The sequence below is a fragment of the Paracoccidioides brasiliensis genome (genome assembly GCF_000150735.1).
Source record: "Paracoccidioides brasiliensis Pb18 unplaced genomic scaffold supercont2.11, whole genome shotgun sequence".
Taxonomy (NCBI): Eukaryota; Fungi; Ascomycota; class Eurotiomycetes; order Onygenales; family Ajellomycetaceae; genus Paracoccidioides; species Paracoccidioides brasiliensis.
The window spans coordinates 39169-57914 of NW_011371368.1; the positions used below are offsets into that span (position 1 = coordinate 39169).

General features: G+C 44.5%; 5 protein-coding genes and 1 non-coding gene across 6 annotated transcripts; 3 read left to right on the forward strand and 3 right to left on the reverse strand.

Moving 5' to 3' along the window:
• Positions 1-340: 340 nt before the first annotated feature.
• PADG_12267 (uncharacterized protein) lies at positions 341-535 on the reverse strand (the record flags this gene model as incomplete). The annotated part of the gene is made up of 1 exon (XM_010764610.1): positions 341-535. The coding sequence occupies one exon, from the start codon at positions 533-535 to the stop codon at positions 341-343; it is 195 nt and encodes a 64-aa protein (XP_010762912.1).
• Positions 536-1637: 1102 nt separating this feature from the next.
• PADG_07268 (uncharacterized protein) lies at positions 1638-2792 on the forward strand (the record flags this gene model as incomplete). Its single annotated transcript, XM_010764352.1, has 1 exon — positions 1638-2792. One exon carries the CDS (start codon positions 1638-1640, stop codon positions 2790-2792), a length of 1155 nt encoding a protein of 384 aa, XP_010762654.1.
• Positions 2793-4155: 1363 nt separating this feature from the next.
• PADG_07269 (uncharacterized protein) lies at positions 4156-5948 on the reverse strand (the record flags this gene model as incomplete). Its single annotated transcript, XM_010764495.1, has 4 exons — positions 4156-4533; positions 4606-4928; positions 5022-5655; positions 5733-5948. 4 exons carry the CDS (start codon positions 5946-5948, stop codon positions 4156-4158), a joined length of 1551 nt encoding a protein of 516 aa, XP_010762797.1.
• A 3072-nt stretch (positions 5949-9020) lies between these two features.
• PADG_12268 lies at positions 9021-9146 on the forward strand. The gene has a single exon. It is a non-coding gene; the product is annotated as a tRNA-Ser (tRNA).
• A 348-nt stretch (positions 9147-9494) lies between these two features.
• Positions 9495-9943, forward strand: PADG_07270 (uncharacterized protein; the record flags this gene model as incomplete). The annotated part of the gene is made up of 3 exons (XM_010764353.1): positions 9495-9548; positions 9622-9747; positions 9806-9943. The coding sequence occupies 3 exons, from the start codon at positions 9495-9497 to the stop codon at positions 9941-9943; spliced, it is 318 nt and encodes a 105-aa protein (XP_010762655.1).
• Positions 9944-15236: 5293 nt separating this feature from the next.
• On the reverse strand, positions 15237-18614 carry PADG_07272 (uncharacterized protein; the record flags this gene model as incomplete). Its single annotated transcript, XM_010764354.1, has 2 exons — positions 15237-18243; positions 18340-18614. 2 exons carry the CDS (start codon positions 18612-18614, stop codon positions 15237-15239), a joined length of 3282 nt encoding a protein of 1093 aa, XP_010762656.1.
• Positions 18615-18746: the final 132 nt, after the last annotated feature.

Sequence of the window (18746 nt, forward strand, 5' to 3'; positions counted from 1 at the left end):
CTTCCAATGCAACCAAGGAAGCGAAGGGTCAAGTCAAGCTTGGGTGGGTTGTATGGGCTGCCAGGTTAGACGCTAGCGAGTAGTCATCAATGAAATACAACTTATGCTCATCTCCATCGAGAAACTTTGGGGTTCTCACGTTGGTCCAATCCGATTTAGAATCACTTGCTCGAGCAGCTGCTTTAAATGTGCAGAACTTGTGAAAGAAGTCGGTTAAAGTGCAGTTTAGTCCAATCTTCGTAAACACGAGTGTGACTAGACTTATTGAGAGCAGAATGCACAGCATCAACAGTATTCCCAAGTGTCAAAATCTTCTCTCTGCGACAATCCTCAAACCCAGCTAAATTTGCCGTTTCGCAAAGCGACCGCACTGCCACATGGTTTCGAACTGTTCTGTGGTCAGCGCATAGTTACCATAACGGGCGTAATAGGTAGTCGAGGACGGATTTGGTAGATTTTCGATGGACTTGGGAGAGGATTCTTGTCGGTTGCCAATAACTACCAACACGGTACTCACGAATGGGGTTGCCACCATGACTTGCGGGCAAGGGACCTGGGATGTGAATCTGCTTCGACGACAAAACAGCATGGGAGAGAGGACTAGAAACTGTAATAATAATAACTTCACGTTCTTCAGCGTCCGAGCCAGGCCCGACAAGATGGTGGAGGTTGGATGACTCGAACGCATTCTTGAATTTTAGCTGCCATTGGAATTATAACGCAATAACTAAAGACCTGGAGGTTGAGGCTCTATTGGGTATAGAGGTATATGAGACGAAGAAGGTAGGAAATGTGATGAAGGGAGATGAAGAGGGGAGGGTATGAGAAAGATGAGAAGAACACAGGTATGGGTGAACAAAGCAGTCAAGAACACAAAATTATCTCCAAAGAAAGAATCAAGAGAAGGAAAAGGTGACATAATGTTGTTCAACACTGAGATATGAGACGAGCGTCAAGACCCATAATATAGGCAAAAAATTGAGATGTGACATGGTGAGATCTCTCACAGCAGTCTGAAAAGCATCGTCAGTTTGTTTACACAAGAAATGAAGTTCCACTCCGTACTGACACACCATCGTAGAAGAGAACTAGAGTCTTCTAGCAACATATAACAAAAAGTATCTGGGGGGGGGGGGGGGGGGGGGGGGGGGGATAGTTCAACATATTCAAACCCCATATGCCTCCGCGGGTTTGCAAGAAATGAGAAACATGAAGAGTCAGGCTTATTCTCACTATGTCCCTCAACGCTGGCAGCAGAGGAGCAGATGCAGAGAAGAACAGCGAGCCTTTCTCATCTCCTTCCCCAGGAGAACGGAACGATGAAACGGTGGAATGTGCTTGCCGGGGATTCTCGACCAGAGAAAATTAAATTCTCTGGGGACAGAAACAACAAACAACTCGAAATGGTGTTCAGTAATAACAAAGTGGATAAGAATATGAAGAGGTTGCACTCACGGCACACATGAAGTACCCCTTACTCTGTGCTCGTCCGTTGGTATGTATTAAAATTGGATATTGATTCCCTATAGTTATAGTTTTGGACACTGGCTTCCGATTCCGCCATAATTGCCTCTTCCCTTTGAGCGATGCTATATTCTTGGAGCCGGTCCTCGGCATGGATGGTGTGGGGAATTGCGATGGCCGCCCTTCTAGGGCGGGGGTTTTGTTTGATTCCTCGCTCAGTCTTGACACAACGACTTCGAGAACACCAGCACATTTCACCACGTGTTGAGATGAAGGGACAACAATTGGACACGATAGCTGAACATGAACGCATTAATCCAGAATACCCTGCGCTGTTCGCCCCTCCGGAATCAATAGAGGGTCGAGCTGCGGGGGTCGAGTCGACTGCCGCCGGCACTGATAAGTTAATAAACCCGGGAATTCCATCTCGCAATGGGATACGACGCGTACTCGGTGATCTAGAAACATGCGCCGAAGACCTCCTGATCTTCGTCTCGAGTTCGGACTCAGAGCAGCGTGTTCTTATTTCCAGGTCGAAGTTACGGTCATGCAGAGAGGCAATCTTTTCGCTTATCCGGTGGTTCGAAACGCAGCGCAAAGATATACGCCTCTCGCACGAAAAGCATGCTTATTCACCGAACAGCAATCTGGAAGGTGGCTCTGCAGCAGGAACACCGGATAACGGGGTAGGTCCACGCAACAAACGAGCGGCAATCGGCATTTCAGAGCAGCAGCAACTCTGTGAGGCGAACGTTTGCCGCTCCGTCAAATCCTCACAAGCGTGTACCAAAGCCGGAAACATGACAAGGGAAGAGATAAAACTATGCAACATGTGTAGACCACGAAACGAGGAACTCATCAGAAAACACTGTGCGAAACAACACCAACCGCAACAGAATATCCTTTACATTCTTCTGGCATTACTTGCTGCGCTATCTGGAGCTGCAGGAGTATTTGTGCTTATTCGCAAAGCAAAAGGGCAGCGGCACGAACTTGGACCAGGTCCCTGTCCCTCATTCAACAGTCACCCGGGAATTCTAGGACAGGGCGTCATCACGGGTATCCAAAGATCAAGAAGCTTACTTGGTATGCCAGATGTGGAAAAGAACCCTGGGATAGGAAGTAATAGACCCCAACTACAAACCCGATCATCACATGGCTCCCAGAGGGGTATAGCAGATGCTGAAATGCAAATGTACAACCATGAAGGCCAGGGTTCTTGCCAGGTAGCCCATAGCGATTCGTTGAAACTTCGAGGAGGGACAGGGAGGAAAAGACCAACCACACCAACCGCTTGTTTCCAAACACAGACGCTTCATAGTTTTTGAGGCGGTCCATGCTAGCCTAGTCCTAGAGGATTGAGAGATCTGTGTCCGCTTCTATTATTTTTGAAATGCTGATGGAACAGGAAGATGTCGCAGGTGTTGGTCATTTTGAGTATGCATATGCAGCAATCTCTGGTGAGGGATTGGTAGTGCCCCATGGTTTTCTTTAGTTGGGTAATATTCTGAGTTGGGGTGTAGCAACGTCTTTTGTAACTATTCTTAGCTCATGATTGGACTTATCACCCTCATGATGAATTAGTTGAAGCTGTTGGTGTGGTATCAAACACTGAGTTAGAAGAATTGTCACTTGAGTGTTCTGGTGCTAGGTAATAATTCGACATGATGCACCAGGCAGCCTTAATGCGCTTCCTCAAGTGAGTGATTCATCTCAAGCAAATGAGCAATCGATTCAGAATATTTCAAAAGACTAGTAGTACCTGAACTATTTGCACTGGGTAGTAAAAGTTAAGTTTAACATTAAAAATGATATAAATTAAGTATAGTTATAAATAAATATACAGAAAATAAAGGATCATAGTTTACATATAATATAATAAAAAGATGTTTTTATTATTTTTACATTTTACATTTTATAATAACATTCTCATGCGTGAAGTTTATTTGTTAAATATAAAAGTAGATTAATTTTAATAAACTACCTGTTAAATATCAATTAAAATTTATACAACTACTATTAAGTTAAAATAAGAAAGTATTATATAGGCATGTAGCAAACACTTCGAAATTCGACCCGTTTCTAAAACTTTAATAGCTTAATACAGTTCTTATCTTGATAGCAGGCAATGTCTGCAATGTTGTTATTGATAAAGAGGTTGATAAACGCGACGCGTGTGGAGAAGTGAACCAGAATGTGGCGGATTAACTGCGGTTAGATAGGGAGCGCTCTACTAAATTAGCTCCTGTCGCGAACCGCTAGTTACCAACATAAATACAGGGATGCACTTCGCATCCTGAGACTAATAATCGATCATGGAACCGATTTCGAAGCTGCTGGGTTCGCAATCCCTGGCGAGCTGTTACGATTCAAAACAAAAGTTGGGACGAATGGCGAGTCACAGTTGCAAGTCGTAGCAATTCTGACCAGGGGGATTCTCAGCCCAATCTCACTTTCGAATTACACACACACACACACACACACACACACACACACACGGGAAGGGAAAAAAAAAAAAGGTAACAAAAACTTAACAGGTCATATACAACAAGAATATAAACCAATGCCAACCCGCGGCGAAAACCCAATTGTGCCAAGGACGTCCTAAGAAAAATCCATCGAAATATATAGCATTTATGAAACCACCCTCTTCTCTCCTTTCCCAAACCCCATCCCATCCATTTCAAACATCTACAAATTCTTCGTCCTCTCATCACTCTCTCTTATCCACCTATTCACGCTCTCCCGATCCCTCACACGGAACCCAACCTTGAACAGCTTCGGATCCAACGTCAGCGACGTCTTGGTCGCATTGCACTCCAGCGCATCCAGAATCGGATGGTCCTCCGGGTTCTTGGCGGGAACCATGCGGAAAGCTGAAATTAATCGAATGAAGGCGGTGTACAGTTCACGGTTGGCCAGATGCGAGCCTGCGCACATGCGCGAACCGGCACCGTAGGCGTAATGGGGGGTTCCGGTGCTGCCGTCGGTGGTGTTGAGGTAGCGTTCCGGCTCGAAGAGGTGGGGGTTCTTGAAGTGAGTGTCGTCGTAGTCGGCGGCGTAGGCGTTCTGGGGTTAAGGGATATGCGGTCAGTCATATCCAGGGGAATGGATTGGGGTGAGGGGTGAGCGTGTGCGTACCATGAAGAATGTAGTGCCTGCTGGAATGATTGCGTCTTTGTACGGGATGTCTTTGATGCTGACACGGGGCAAACAGATGGGGATGACTGTGTAGAAGCGGAGGATTTCCTTGACTAGAGCGGTGATGTAAGGGACCTTTTCTTCGACCAGGCACTTTTCCCAGGCATCTCCGTCTGGGTATACTCTCATGATTTCGTTGTAGGCCCGAGTTTGGATTTCTTGGCCGTGGTCGGAAGCGAGATAAGCAATGCCCATGATCAGATTTCCGGGGACGGTGTCGAGACCTGCAGACACCATAGTCAGGCAGATGGATCTGATTTCGGCTACAGCAGTAATTGCATGTCAGAGAAAACGTTCGATAGACAACTTTACAACTTTACGGGGTAGGGTACAATTGCTGTGGATGGTTCACTGACCTTCATTTAGCTTTGCCTCTGGATCCTTCAGAATATTACCAGTAATACATGGCTTGTCCGTGCCATTCGCTATTCTCTCTCTGAGCATATCCAACAAGAGAGACAGATATTTATCTCTTCGTGATCGGAATTCCTTTGCCTGCGCGTTGCGACTTGGCCACAGTCTAAGCAGGGGAACATAGTCCTGCCAGTTGTTGCTCGTGCTCCTGAAATTACTGACAATGCGCTCAACATGGCAGATCTCCTTGAGCAGCTCGTTGTCGATGCTTCCATCAATGCGGATTCCGTAGTTCAACGTCAAGCTCGTGTTCAGCGCAAAGCGCTGGAAGTATGCGTTGGGATCAATATCTACCGTTCCATCCTTGCTGTCCTGTAGAAGTTCTTTGATGCTGACGTTAGATTCCAAATCAATGATAGGCATGTATGATTGTACAGCAGGACGGTTCAGAGCGGTAGCGGCAGCCTTCCGACGTCTTTTGCACGATTCATCCCATGGAGATGTACCGATGGTAAAACCTTGGGAGCTAGATACGACGGTGTGGAAGGTATGCAATGTTGGGCGGGAGATGAGCGCAGATTGGTGGGTTATCCAGAAATACTTGACGGAATCAAAGGTATTGGCAAAGACGATTCTCTACAGCAATGGTAATTTCACATCAATATCAGCAGGTAGGGATCCCACCGCCACTGCACCCGGGATGAACAGCGCACCTTGTTTCCCAGTCGAACTTGAAACACCTCTCCATATGTCTTCACCCATTCTGCTGCTCTTTTGGCATGCTCGTCACCCAGCTGGATGAGATTCCCAAATATAGGAATGCCAGGAACTTCAGTCAGGTTCTTTATCTTGGAAATATCTGTTTGGTTCAGATATCTGAGCAGGAAAAGGCCAACGGCAACGGCTAATGCAACGGTTTGGAGCCCCATATTGCTATGGTTCGGTTGGAGGTATACAGGTCAGACGGGATGTTAACAACCCGAACAGTATTAAATGGTAGAACGGACGCCTTCAAACATTTGAATACAAGGCTGATGAAGGGATCTGCTTGAAACGTGTAGTTAAGCGCAGATCAACGCAGGAGTTTGTGTGCTAAGCCAAGGGGGAACACCCAACACACTGCACAATCAAACCGAGAATAACCAACTCCGCTGAGGGGGGTCGCAGTACCAGTATATATATACATGCAAACAAACCAGCACAACAAACCACTTCGGCGGTCTCTGAACCCGCTGCAGGCCACATCGCCGTTCTTCCGTGTTTCAAACGTGCTTGCTGTGACTGGCTGATATGGCCATCGCGCATTCAATTCCGCGCAGGCAAAACTATCCAAAAACAGCTAGATCGGAACGCAGCCGAGCATTAACCCTATGCTTACCGCCCGCATCCCATCCCAACCCCGGGAGAGGGGGGTTTTGGCGGAGGTGGGGGAAATTGCTGTTTTGCGGGGTAAACTCTTGCAGTTACCCTGAAATTGTTTGTTTTGGAGGGTTTGCCCCGCGCCCGGCTATATTCGGCTGGGAGAGGCTATTTCCGCGCTCGGAACCAAAGAGCGGAAACAATCATCTCCCCTTCCTCCCCCCCCCACGTTAAACAACTTACGGCGTCTGTTCCTGGGTCAAACATCGGTCCGTATTGCGATGGTTCGTATCGGCCATTGGGCTGCTACGAACCTTCCAACTAGCCCCCGTGCAAATATAACCGAGTCATTAGTTGTTGTTGTTGTTGGAAACCAGTTCTCCGGCCTTTGCCTCTGGGGTTCCCAGGCTCTGCGCGCTGAGAAGGAAACCGGGCAGCCGCCCCCGTATGGATTCACGTTGGATAGATTCTATATATACTTGTTATTGATGGTAGTTATGGTCCAAATGGGAATGTACCCTGCCCGTAGCCTATGTCACCTTGCGCATCTGGTTCAACCCGTCTGTTAGACAAGAGAAAATGGACAAGCTGGGAAGGATTACTCTGATCTACCCGGTTTCAAAGAAACCAAGAAGCACTAAAACGTTCTCCTTTGATGTTAGCTAACTTTTTATCGTGTCAGCTGTCCTTATTAGCAGATTACAAAAAGTATTCTTCTGCGACATTATTAAATAAGAGTATACGTAGAGTACACTAACGGCTTGTTGTGAGAATCCTAAGCATCCATCCTGAGCCTATACCACCGATATCTTCATCAAAAATGAATACCTATACAGATAATCCGATTTGCCATATCTGTGCGCTGCAGGTAGGAGCGCCTTAAAGGGCAGGCGGGCCGACTGATAAACATGTGGGAAAGCAGCGGTTTGTCATCCCAGCAGCCAGCAGCTTCCTTTTGTAAAAACACACTTCACATTCTTTCCTTCATTGGGAACGTGTGGGTATAAATTCTCACCTTTCCCCGTAGACTTTTCCCTTTCTCTTCTTCTTTTTCTTCACAAATAAATAGGTGCGTATCAAACTTCCCAATCTCGCCCCCTGTGAAAAAAAAAAACATTGAAGAACAGCCCCGTTTACGATCTCGGCGTTTGCTGGAGCTGTAACTAGGCGTTTGCATCCTCTTCTTGGTGCTCCTCCAGCACCCCTTAATGATAGCCTGGCTCCAGCGACGATTTCCATGGCTGCAGCCGCAGATGGAATCTCTTCATAAGAGTAATGTCAGGCAAATCTTAACCACTGGAGGGGTCTATTCACTTTAAAGATGGGTCATATCACCAACGTGAAGTTACGATCTCCAAGGTGGCGCGCCTCAAGTGAACCTTCAATTCAATGGTTGAGATGGTGGCAATCCCTGAAGATCGCCTCCGGCTCCAGGAAGACGTACCCTCCGTTTTGTTAGGCGCGGCTCACATCAAATCAGAGTAGAAGTAAGGTAGTAACACTTTGTAGTGAAGCTACGACGGACTCAATACGATCCCACTTTCCTACCAGCAACGGAGCAAAATCATCTGTCGTTTGTGAGATAGAGATAGACCGGGAGTGCTAGGCAATCGGCTACGAACTGTAGATACACAATGATGTTGTGGTGGTTGTTGCTTGAACAACTTGCTATCCCAAACGGCGAACTCTTAAAAGCACCCCCCACAGAAACCTTGTGCATTCTTTATCGGAATGGCAATTATGCAGTGGATGATACACTGTTTGATTTTTCCAAATATCATCTGCAGGTAGTGTTTCCCGTCTTAGGTTCCAAACTGTCGTAATTGAAAGAAGTTCGGCAAAAGGCAGTTTCCTGGACCTGCGATTGAGGTAAATTGACGTCTCACAATAGTTGCAACACAGTCCCCTTCTAGATGCCTCAGATGAAATATAATCTGTATCCTCTTCGCGTCTGCAAATTTCGGCAAACCTGGAAAACATAAAGGAAGTATCAACTGATATATGCGGGCACAAAAGTCGGGATGTGACCTGATTCGCAACGGAGCGGCCGGCGATCAAATAGACGGTGTGTATATGCAAATCTTCATCAGCTCAAATATTTGCGACGACTCATATGAAAGCCTTTTGGCATGTTACTGGACTTGAGTCGATGAATCAAATTGACTTTGTCCTATAATGTTACGATCACACCGGGACACAAACTCACAATACCACTTCCACGTCCAAGCTTACAGACCCTCTTCTCTGGTTTAACTAGTTGGGATAGCAAAATTAGAACATCCTAAGACACATTGAACAGCAGTACCTTGGGTTGATCCTCCAGAAAGCGGAAAACACCTTCCATCGGCTGGAGCACCACGTCATTTGCATTAAACAAAAACTTTTCGGCACTCTAGGTGTCTAGCGGAGACCCACATTTGCTCGACGGGAAGCGAATTATGGTAGAACTTTCGAACACACTTACATGTAACTAACTAAGCGCTGGGCAGACGAGTGACCTTATATTTGATAAGGGGAAAGCCTGGTTAAAGGGAAATGATAGTACAAACACAACATAGAAGCGGGAGATATCAGATAGTCAAATCGACATCAAAGGAGAAAAGAAATGAAAGGGAGTAGGAAAAGTGGTTTTACCCAGAACAGGCGCGATGGCGGAGTGGTTAACGCGAGAGACTAGAATTTGAATAGTTAACTGTGGTTAGCCAACGACAACAGTTGGTGCTTATCTCTTCTCTTCGGAGGCGTAGGTTCGAATCCTGCTCGCGTCGAGTACATCTTTACCATCATGGTAAGAAAGATACTTGTTCCATTTGAACTGATTACTGCTTATTTTTCTTCTTTTGTTTTGGAGTTGAGACATTATATAAGACTTATTAATATTGAGGGGAAAGAGGTAGTTATACAACTATGTGAGATCAAGAGGCCGTCAGGGCAACGCTAACTCACCCAACAAGTTTTTTTACCTTTTATCTCTTTTGAGCCATATAGCATCATCGCAGGAGAGTCATCCCAGATACGTAGACAGCAGATGCAGGCTTGCAGCACCTCTACTCTGTCCTATTAATATCTCACCGCCAATATAATATAGCCTCATAACCCCTTCTCCGTCAGTCAACATGGCTGCGCAGCCCACCGGCAAAACATTTGTAGAGGAAAGCAGAAGCCAGACAGTGAGAGTCATGCTTCAGCAGACTCCTTTTCACTGATAAGCAATTGACAGGTACACATCCTCAAGGCCTTTAGAAAGAACGACCACATACTCCTAGCCGGAGGAGCCCACGCCTTTGCAATGAATACCAAGTCCCCTCTGAGTGGGACACAAAACGAAGAGTTTTATCTCCGCCAACCGCGAGTCGACCCCGAGATACTGTATGACAACCATAGTATGCCAGGTTCCTCAATGAGAAAAGCTAACTTTGGAGAATAGCTCTCGCATGAACTGATCAACCAAAACCAGAAGTGTAAGCATGCTGAGTCGCTTCAGAATCCACTTGAGCGTCTTGGTCACCCGCCTCCCGATGAGAAGCAGGAGACGGAAAACGAAAGGAAACTGATCCCCATCTAACAACGCACCTATGGAACAAGCGACGTCGATCTGACAGCTCCGTCCAAAATTGGATACGACATAATTATCGGTGGCCCATGGAATGCAACTTGATCAGCAATCCACAACGGGCCAAATACAAAGATCGAAGTTTTGATCGGAGCAGCAATGTGCACTGGGGGCATCCATTTGGGACGGTAGTAACTCGTACCAAGTTGAAGGAAGTTTCTTGTCGTAAAATTGAAGTGAGCCTACAAGGCGCTGCCAGCATGACGACGCAACCTTGAACATAATTTTTCTAAGGGAATGCCGGAGGATAACCACTCCGCCCGCAATCGTAGTCATGCTTTCGCGGCAAATCAAGCTCGATCTATTATTGATGGTTAGTCACCCGTTCTGCTCGGTGGAAAATTCAATATATCTAAGTCTGGAGGAGCAAAGAGGTACCTGTATATATAAGTTATTTTCTTGTGAGACATGTTGGAGCTCGAACGCTTTGAACATATTGAGCAGCTGAAGCGGATATATTCGAGCGAGGACCAGATAGAGACTCCATTCTTCACATGGGTAGGTGACAAGCTAACATCCATCAAGCAAAGGCAGAAAAATACGGCTGGAATGGGAAAGGTGAAATAATGAACTCGTTGAATAACCGTGCCACGCGCACTCACTACCTCCCATTAGTGAGTATGCCCCATCATTAAGGAAATATCATTATAATTGAAATCTCTTTCTCATATATTTATCACCACTCTTCAAAATTTAATAACCACCACCACTATGCTTAATAATATTAAATATTTAGAAGATCAGATTCAGATGGCATTAGACACTATAAAATCAAACTCAAAATTAAAAATCACAAATATGGTAAGAGAATTGAAAATTCTATATAAAACTCTATATAGATATATTAAGAGAAGAAGATCAAGAAATATATAAGTTTCAATCAATCAAATATTAAGTAATAGCCAGGAGGAAGTAATTAAGAAGTGGATTCATCAATTGAATAGAAACTTTTGCCTCTTTATAATTAAACATATTGAAGTCACTGTGAATTGAATGCTAAGTTGTTATCATATCAATTCTAACACTTCTTTTTACTTCTGTGGGCAAGATATGAATGTATTAATTTATCAAATATCTATTTGATTGTAAGACAATGAAACAGAAATTTATAAATTTAAAACAAATGTTAAATGAGAATATAAGCTTTGTTATCAACTGATTTTGACTGCTATAAATTCATCTTCAATCAGTATAAGTTTCATATTAGTAATATATATAATTTTGAAAAGATCAGATTTTAAAAAGAAGAAGAATATGCACAATTAGTAATAACTGTCTATCAAGATATCAATTCTATCATACAGTCATCATATTCTTGTAGATTAATAACAGTGATGAAATGCATCAGTGCAGATGACATAGTGTTAAAATCATTGATTATAATAAAATCAAAGATTTATGTAAAAGATTGATATATATACTTCAATTTGTCTGATGATTAATATACCTCATCACTCAACACTCACTACCACTCAATGCCCACTGTGGCGTTCTGCCCCTATTATTACCTGTGGTATTCCACCCCTGGCATTCCGCTTCTATTCTTCCACCTCTTTCTATATTAGTATTTGCTCTCTATTTGCCCCTTTCTAATTCATTCAGAGGCTTCAATCTTTTCTATATTTCCTATTCTATACAATCACTTCTATCATATAGAGCAATTATAATATCTATATATAGCAGGGCATCTGCCTATCTTATTAGAAGAGAATCAGACATGATTTATCCTATCGCTAGATGTTGGGATATTTGGACCATTGGGTAAATCATATTCCAAAACAACTGAATGAATGAATGAGAACTGGAATGGGATTCATACGCACTACAAAGAGGTCTTTTTGGCAGCTTTTTGACACTGCGTGGAAGGAGGCAGTTACATCTTCAAATATTGAAGCTGCATTTGCTGCTACTGGCCTACATCCATTCAATCCGGAACGCGTTCTTAAGAAGCTTCAAATACGACCTTGCACCCCCCCCTGACGCAATATATCAACCAAGAACACCTACTTCTATTGTTGGCCTGCGGAAATTGGTGAAGCAAGTCAAGCAACAGCAGCATCAAATATCTAATGATCTCAACTGGGTGATCCGTGCAGGGGAAAATCTTGCTCTTGATAAAGAGGTTCTTTTAATAGAGAATCAGCAGCTTCAAAAAGCTCTTAATCAAGAGAGGAGACATTGCAAGTGTGGCAGGGCAATGGGGTTGCTAGATCCCTTGAATCCATCATTGACGCAGTTCTTCTCGCCAGCAAAGGTGCAGAGCATCTGTGAGAATTTGGCGGCCTCAGAGGTTGCCAAAAAGGATGAGCAAGCTCGTAAGGAGGATGCAAAGCTGCAATACACTATTCTTAAGGAACAGAAGGAGGCAGATATCATCCAGCAGAGGATGGAGCGGGAGGCAGCTCGCCCGGCCACAAAACAGCAAAAGGAAATGGATAAGGCCGCAAGAGCTGCTCAACGGCAGATTGACAAGGAGCTTAGAGATGAGAAAAAGGCTCAGGAGCAAAAAGAAAAGGAAGAACGAGCTGCCGTACGGCTACAATCATGATTGAATAAGAAGATGATTGAAGAATTCAAAAATCACCTTACTAATCGGGAAAGTAGACCCTCGATTTCGCAAAGAGTGGCTAAATCGCGTTTTCAGAGCCCTGCCAGGGTGCCCACAGATCCACTGCCAGAGGGATATGATGATATTGCAATCTCTACTGGTTTAATGACTGCTTGCTCGCTGAATCTGCCTCCACCCAAGATTTCACATTCCGGGCGAGTTATTAAGCCAAACAAATGTTTACTGAATTAGCTATATATTTTTATATGTAATTTTCTATATATATTTTCATCCTATAATATATCATCTTAAAATCTAATTGCGTTGTTGAAATAACATTGAAAATATTTCATCATAGTGATGGCGAAATGGCGGGCGTTGGGTGTAAACGGGCGTTGGGTGGTGGATTACGTTACATTATGTCATCACTGTATTTGAGACCAGCTTCACTAATGATGAGATTGAATTTGAATGGATAAAATTTTTTAATACTGCTACTAAAAAATGCCAGATTAGCAGTCATTGACTATTACTGTTAGGGCGCGAATGCGAGCTGCATAAGGAACTCTCTGCGTTGCTAACTGCTATATAACGAAATACTAAGCTTGATGGGATGAAAGGGGCCTATAATAACCTGCATGGTCACATGATGAGGGTTATGGCGCCGGGTTCCCTCGTTCAGGCTCAATCGGGCGCTGAGCCTAACAATTACTGCTTGATAATCATGAATCTCATCTTATCAAAAAGTTTCTCCAATATTGCAACTTTCATAACATCATTGTATTTGAATTTTCATTTCATACAAGTTATCTATTGCAATCTTTTGATAATGTGTCTTTTCAGCAATAAAAGCATTATCATATAAAAGCAGCTAATAAGGCTACTTGATATAAATATAAATAATATAATAAGAAATAGTTTCTTGCTAATTTAAAGAGTATTTATTATTAAGTCTTCAAATCTACTATCATCAAAGCTGAACTTACTGATTATAAAATTTATTCAATTAAATAAGAAGTAATTCGTCAATGCCTGAGGCAACATAATATAGATGATAACTCAGAGCTGCTTGTTAATGACAGTGATAGTGAAGAATGTTTCAGTTTTATTTCATTTTCTAAGATTTAACTTTTTATTATATCTTCTCAGTTGATATCTCTAAATATAGTTGTAAAATTATATCATTAAATTTAGACAGCAGATAAAATCATACAAGAGATGAAAAACACTCTGACACCTGATCTAACTTAGTGATTGAATAAAATCTTCAAGGAGAGTCTGATATAAACAGAATTAAATACACACTAAGAGAATGAGTTATGTTAGGCTCGGCGCCGAGGCTAGGTTTATCTTCATCACGTGATCATGCCCCATATGTAGCCTAGTGGATTGATATGATCCAGTCACATGAATCCAATCACGTGATCATGTTAATTGTTTACATTCAATCACGTGATCACGTTGATACGTTATAATCAGGGCAGACCCTGACACCTTTTTCCCTCACCAATCTTAGTATTTCATTATATAGCCATTAGCAATGCAGAGAGATTCTTTCTCATGCAGCTCGCATTCACTCCCTAACAAGTTATCTGCTCATTATGTGATGAATAGACACCAGATTGTCAAAAACAGCTGCAGACAGGTGCAGGTAGAGGGTGTCCTCACTATTAAGGATGTTAATCACAAGATCAAGCATCATAAGGAATTGATAAAAGAGAGGAATAGAGCCCTACAGTCAGTTGAGATCAAAGTTCTCAAATCTAATGTCAACCAATAACAACATGATGTTATTAATGGATCTCAATCTACTGAAGATTCTACATGCTTTAATGAGTATATAGATAATCTTTATATTATAGATAGGCATGGTGTTGACCATTAATTAATTTTTGAAGATTGGTGACCCTAGAATATTTCAATTATAATGATATTTCCTTTATAGCGGGGAGCACTCCTCACTAATGGGAGGTAGTGAGTGCGCGTGGCACGGTTACTGAAATACCTCGAAATTCAGAAAAAGAGTATTAATTTTTGAAACAGCTATCTTTTGATCAACTTAGAAATAATAACAACACATGGGATAGAAAATGACACTTTTTTGTTTTTCGCCTCATATTTCAAATTGTTTCACATGTATAGATGTCGGCTTCAATGATGCTCTCTTATAAGACACCCCTATCGCAAAGTACACCCGCCAGCTTTACCTGGATTATGACTGTATACAACCGCCCCATAACAGGGTTCGCACCCACAGAAGCCGTGGGTCAACAAACCTCTTTGGGCATCCAGCCCCCTTTTTACCTCCACACTGCATAGCGTAAGCGACTCTCCCAATCTGGAGCAAGGTTGCCATTGCTACACAAACGACCACAACCACGAGATTGTTCATCACCTGGCCACAACGTCACCTGTGTGGATGACAGAAATGTTGCGAGTAACAGCTTAACTCAGACATGAAGATTAAGGTTGACCGTAAAGGACGAAGAGCCACATCGGAATTGGGCATCGTGCCAGAAGGTAGCCCCCGAATACGTTGCGACCAAGCAACAGGCGACGAGAGAACCACGGCCTTGAAAAAATCTTGTTCGGGTATTACATAAAGTATTTTCGCCACGGCAATGCGAGAAGGGTATGTTCACTTCTCTAACAGGTGTGTAAAATTTTGCGTATAAGCACATTGGGTCCCGTATAATCTCAGTCATAGTTTCCGCCGATCTGACTTGCAAAGGCCGTCGAAACGCTACGTGCGTCATCATCGTCGGTTGGATGGCCACGTGTGCCGCGGGGGGCACGAATGCTCGCCGAACTTCCACCAAAGATACTGCCGTTGTCACTGGGTCCAGGTTTGTATGGCTCTGCGCGACCGCCAGATTCGACGTAGCGTTTCAAGCGGTCAGACTGGCTCATGCTTGGCTGCTTGTGCATATCGTGAATGGTTAGACCGGAGAGGCTAACGCCTCCTTGCCCAATGACACTTCCCGTGACGTCGGACTCGGTGGCTGCGACAGATTCGCCAGTTACACTTGGCGCAGCTTTCCCCCTGGATCCGTTAGCACGACGATGGCCTGGAAGCTGTGGCCACGGGTCGGCAAAGTTCCGGAACATGTGAGGATATCCGGATGGAATAGCAACCCCTCCGAGAGCAGAGGAGTGGACGGAAGAGACATCATCTGGAATATAGCTGGCCACAGATCCGGTATCGTGGTAGTCATTGCGATGACCATTCCTACCATTGACCATACCACTAGCCATATTGGAGGCGTGGTTATATGCCACCTGGAAGCGCTGCGGTCCGCGGTAAGCCTGCTTCGGGCGGCTGAACTGGACAAGAGACACCTGCAAGTTTGATAGAGGCCCTTCTACCAGACAATTCTTTTCTTTGAAATGTAGCAGCAAGTAGTTCCACAGAGGATGCTTTGATAAAACCTTCGGGTTGCCCAGGATCACCAATCCATACTTCGCACGCGTAAGCGCAACATTAAGTCGACGTGGATCACTCAAAAATCCAATGCCCTGATGGTCATTGGACCTAACACAGGAGAGCACGATGTAATCCTTCTCTCGGCCTTGGAAGGCATCAACGGATGCAACCTCGATTTCTTTATAAAGCTCCTTCTTAAAAGTACCGGTAGCCTGCATCGAGCTGACAACGTAACTACGCTGTCCTTCGTACGGGGTGATGATACCAATACTGGATGGCTTCACACCAGCCTTGAAAAATCTTGTGACAATTTTCTCCACATTGGCGGCTTCGGTACGATTGAGGTAGGACGTTCCAGATGCAGAAATTTCTTCATTTCCTAGGTTGGACCAGAACATCATAGGATTATGGGCGACAGGCCAGGGAAAGTCAACATCCTTCAAAAGGCGTTCGGATTCAGTGACACCATTTTGCAAGGAGCCGTCGTAGAACATGTTTGACGGAAACTCAGAGAGACATGGATGCATACGATACTGTACGTTGAGTCGAATCGGTGCACATCCCAGAATGACCAAACGTTCGAACAAAGATTGGTTGAGCCCTGCCTTGGCCGCCTTTTTGTTCATGATGACAGGCCCAAGTTGCTGATGGTCACCAACAAGCACAACTTGCTTGCAGCCTAACACAAGGGGAATCATGCACTCAGGTTCCGCCGATTGAGTAGACTCGTCTATGAGTACGGTTCGGAATTTGAATTTTGCAAGGCGCGGATCGCCAGCACCAACGCAAGTGCAGCAAATAACATCCGCATTGCTCAAAATCTCTCTCTCCGCTGCACGAACAAGTTGCTTGTATTTTTTCTCGTCCTGGCTAGACAACTCTCCCAATTCGGCCTTCAGCTGATTTAGTTTAACAAGTTCGATATTACTGTCGTTGTTATGAACCTGTTCGTGGAGGGAAAGGAAGCCAACAGGAGATTCAACATCCTCTCGTGACTTTGCAGTGACACGGACAGTCTTCAAGCCGGTCTTGTGAATCCGCTCGCAAAGTTGGTCGACTGCAACGTTAGAGGGAGCGCAGACCAAAACTTGCCCTCCATTTATTTTTGCCAGATGGTAGATAATATTAGCAGACGTGACAGTTTTACCGGTGCCAGGAGGGCCTTGAATCAAACTCAAGGGCTTCTGGAGAACGCTTTTAACAGCATTGGTTTGGCTGCTATTAAGGTCGGGAAGGCCTGGAACACTAAACTTTTTGGGCATCTGGGTCCTCATAGGCCCCGCAGCGACCTCATTCCCTAAAAGCCGGTGGAAAATGTAGCCCGAAACACTCATCTCATCAACAGCAAATGTCTTCATAGCTAGTTGCATTCGATCAAAGGAAGTGGCCTTCCAGACATAATCAGCAGTAAAATTATGCGTGCAATCTGTGGGAACGGATTTGTGGTCGCCTTTGGTTCGCAACTCAATAGTGACCTCGTCAGACTGATTGTTGGGTATTTTTATGACATATCCAACGCCGTCCCATTTAGGGCGTAACTCTCCCGTATATTTGAGACGCATTTCATCGCCAACGGCTAACTTCACATCTCCAAGTTCCAGTTTCGGGAGAACGAAGCTTGCGAGATGCTTGTTGTTCAACCCCAGATCCCAACGTACAACCAAACCATCTTGGGACTGGGCCTCTTTCAATTTGCGGTCATAGTCGGCTTCAATCTTTACAAGGGGACCAAACACATTCTGATACTGGTATGCATCATCATAACGAAGAAGGACTGGAGCAGGCTCATCGTCAACACCTGTTGCCTTCTCTAGATCTTCAACAGTAGCTGCGGCATTGTCTTTCCACATCTCCTCCAGCTTCGCAATCATTTGAGGCGTCAAATGCCGTGCCCGAAGTTGCTCTTGGTCAGTCGGAGAGCTTACAAGCCAAGGAAGAAACGAGCGGTCTTCGATGAGTGGTTGCCAGCGAGAAGTATCCCAATTCATATCTTTTGAAGATGGCATCGCAGCGCACGGTTGTCGGCAGAGCAGCACCACAACGGTGTCGGATTTTGCCGGAATAAAGCCAAGTAGGAAGACATTTTTCGTTCCACAATTATAGCACTCGAGAATTGTATCACCTAGTGATGATTCGGGGTGTAGTTGGACTTCCTTGTGTCTTGCTCTGACCAGGTGATTGACGATATGTGAGGACGATGTGTTGCCACGGGCGCTGCAAAACCACTTGGTGCATGTTAAACATTTCACAACGCTACTCGGGTTATGAATTCCACAGTACCTAATAAAATGAGAGAACTCAAAATCAGTATGCCACAGCTAGAAACCGTTATGCCGCTGATACATCCATCCACGGGACAGTTATCTCAAAACTTACGCGCAGGAGTGAGAGGGTAACTCCTTTTCTTCTTCCTGTTTAGCAGCAGGCGTCTTCCTGATTCCTTCCACTGGGACGCTAACCATGCTTTCCAAATCGTCATCTTCAAAGTCATCTGATATCCCATCTTCATCGTCATGTCGCCGTCTTCGAGACCCGGCAGCCATGCTTAAGATGCTCTCCTCTACGTCAACTGCAGATGCGTCGTCGCCAGCATTGATAGTAGAAGCAGAGTCCGAAACCAGATGGCTCTCCATGTGAGTGAATGCCTCCATCATGAACTGTATATCAACAATTTCGCTAGTTTATCTAGGATTGGCAGTTTGTGAAGATGAATGATGAATCTAGTTTTGGAGTGCTGGTGAAACTTGTCCTACAAAGGAATCAAAACAAGAGAGACAGTACTA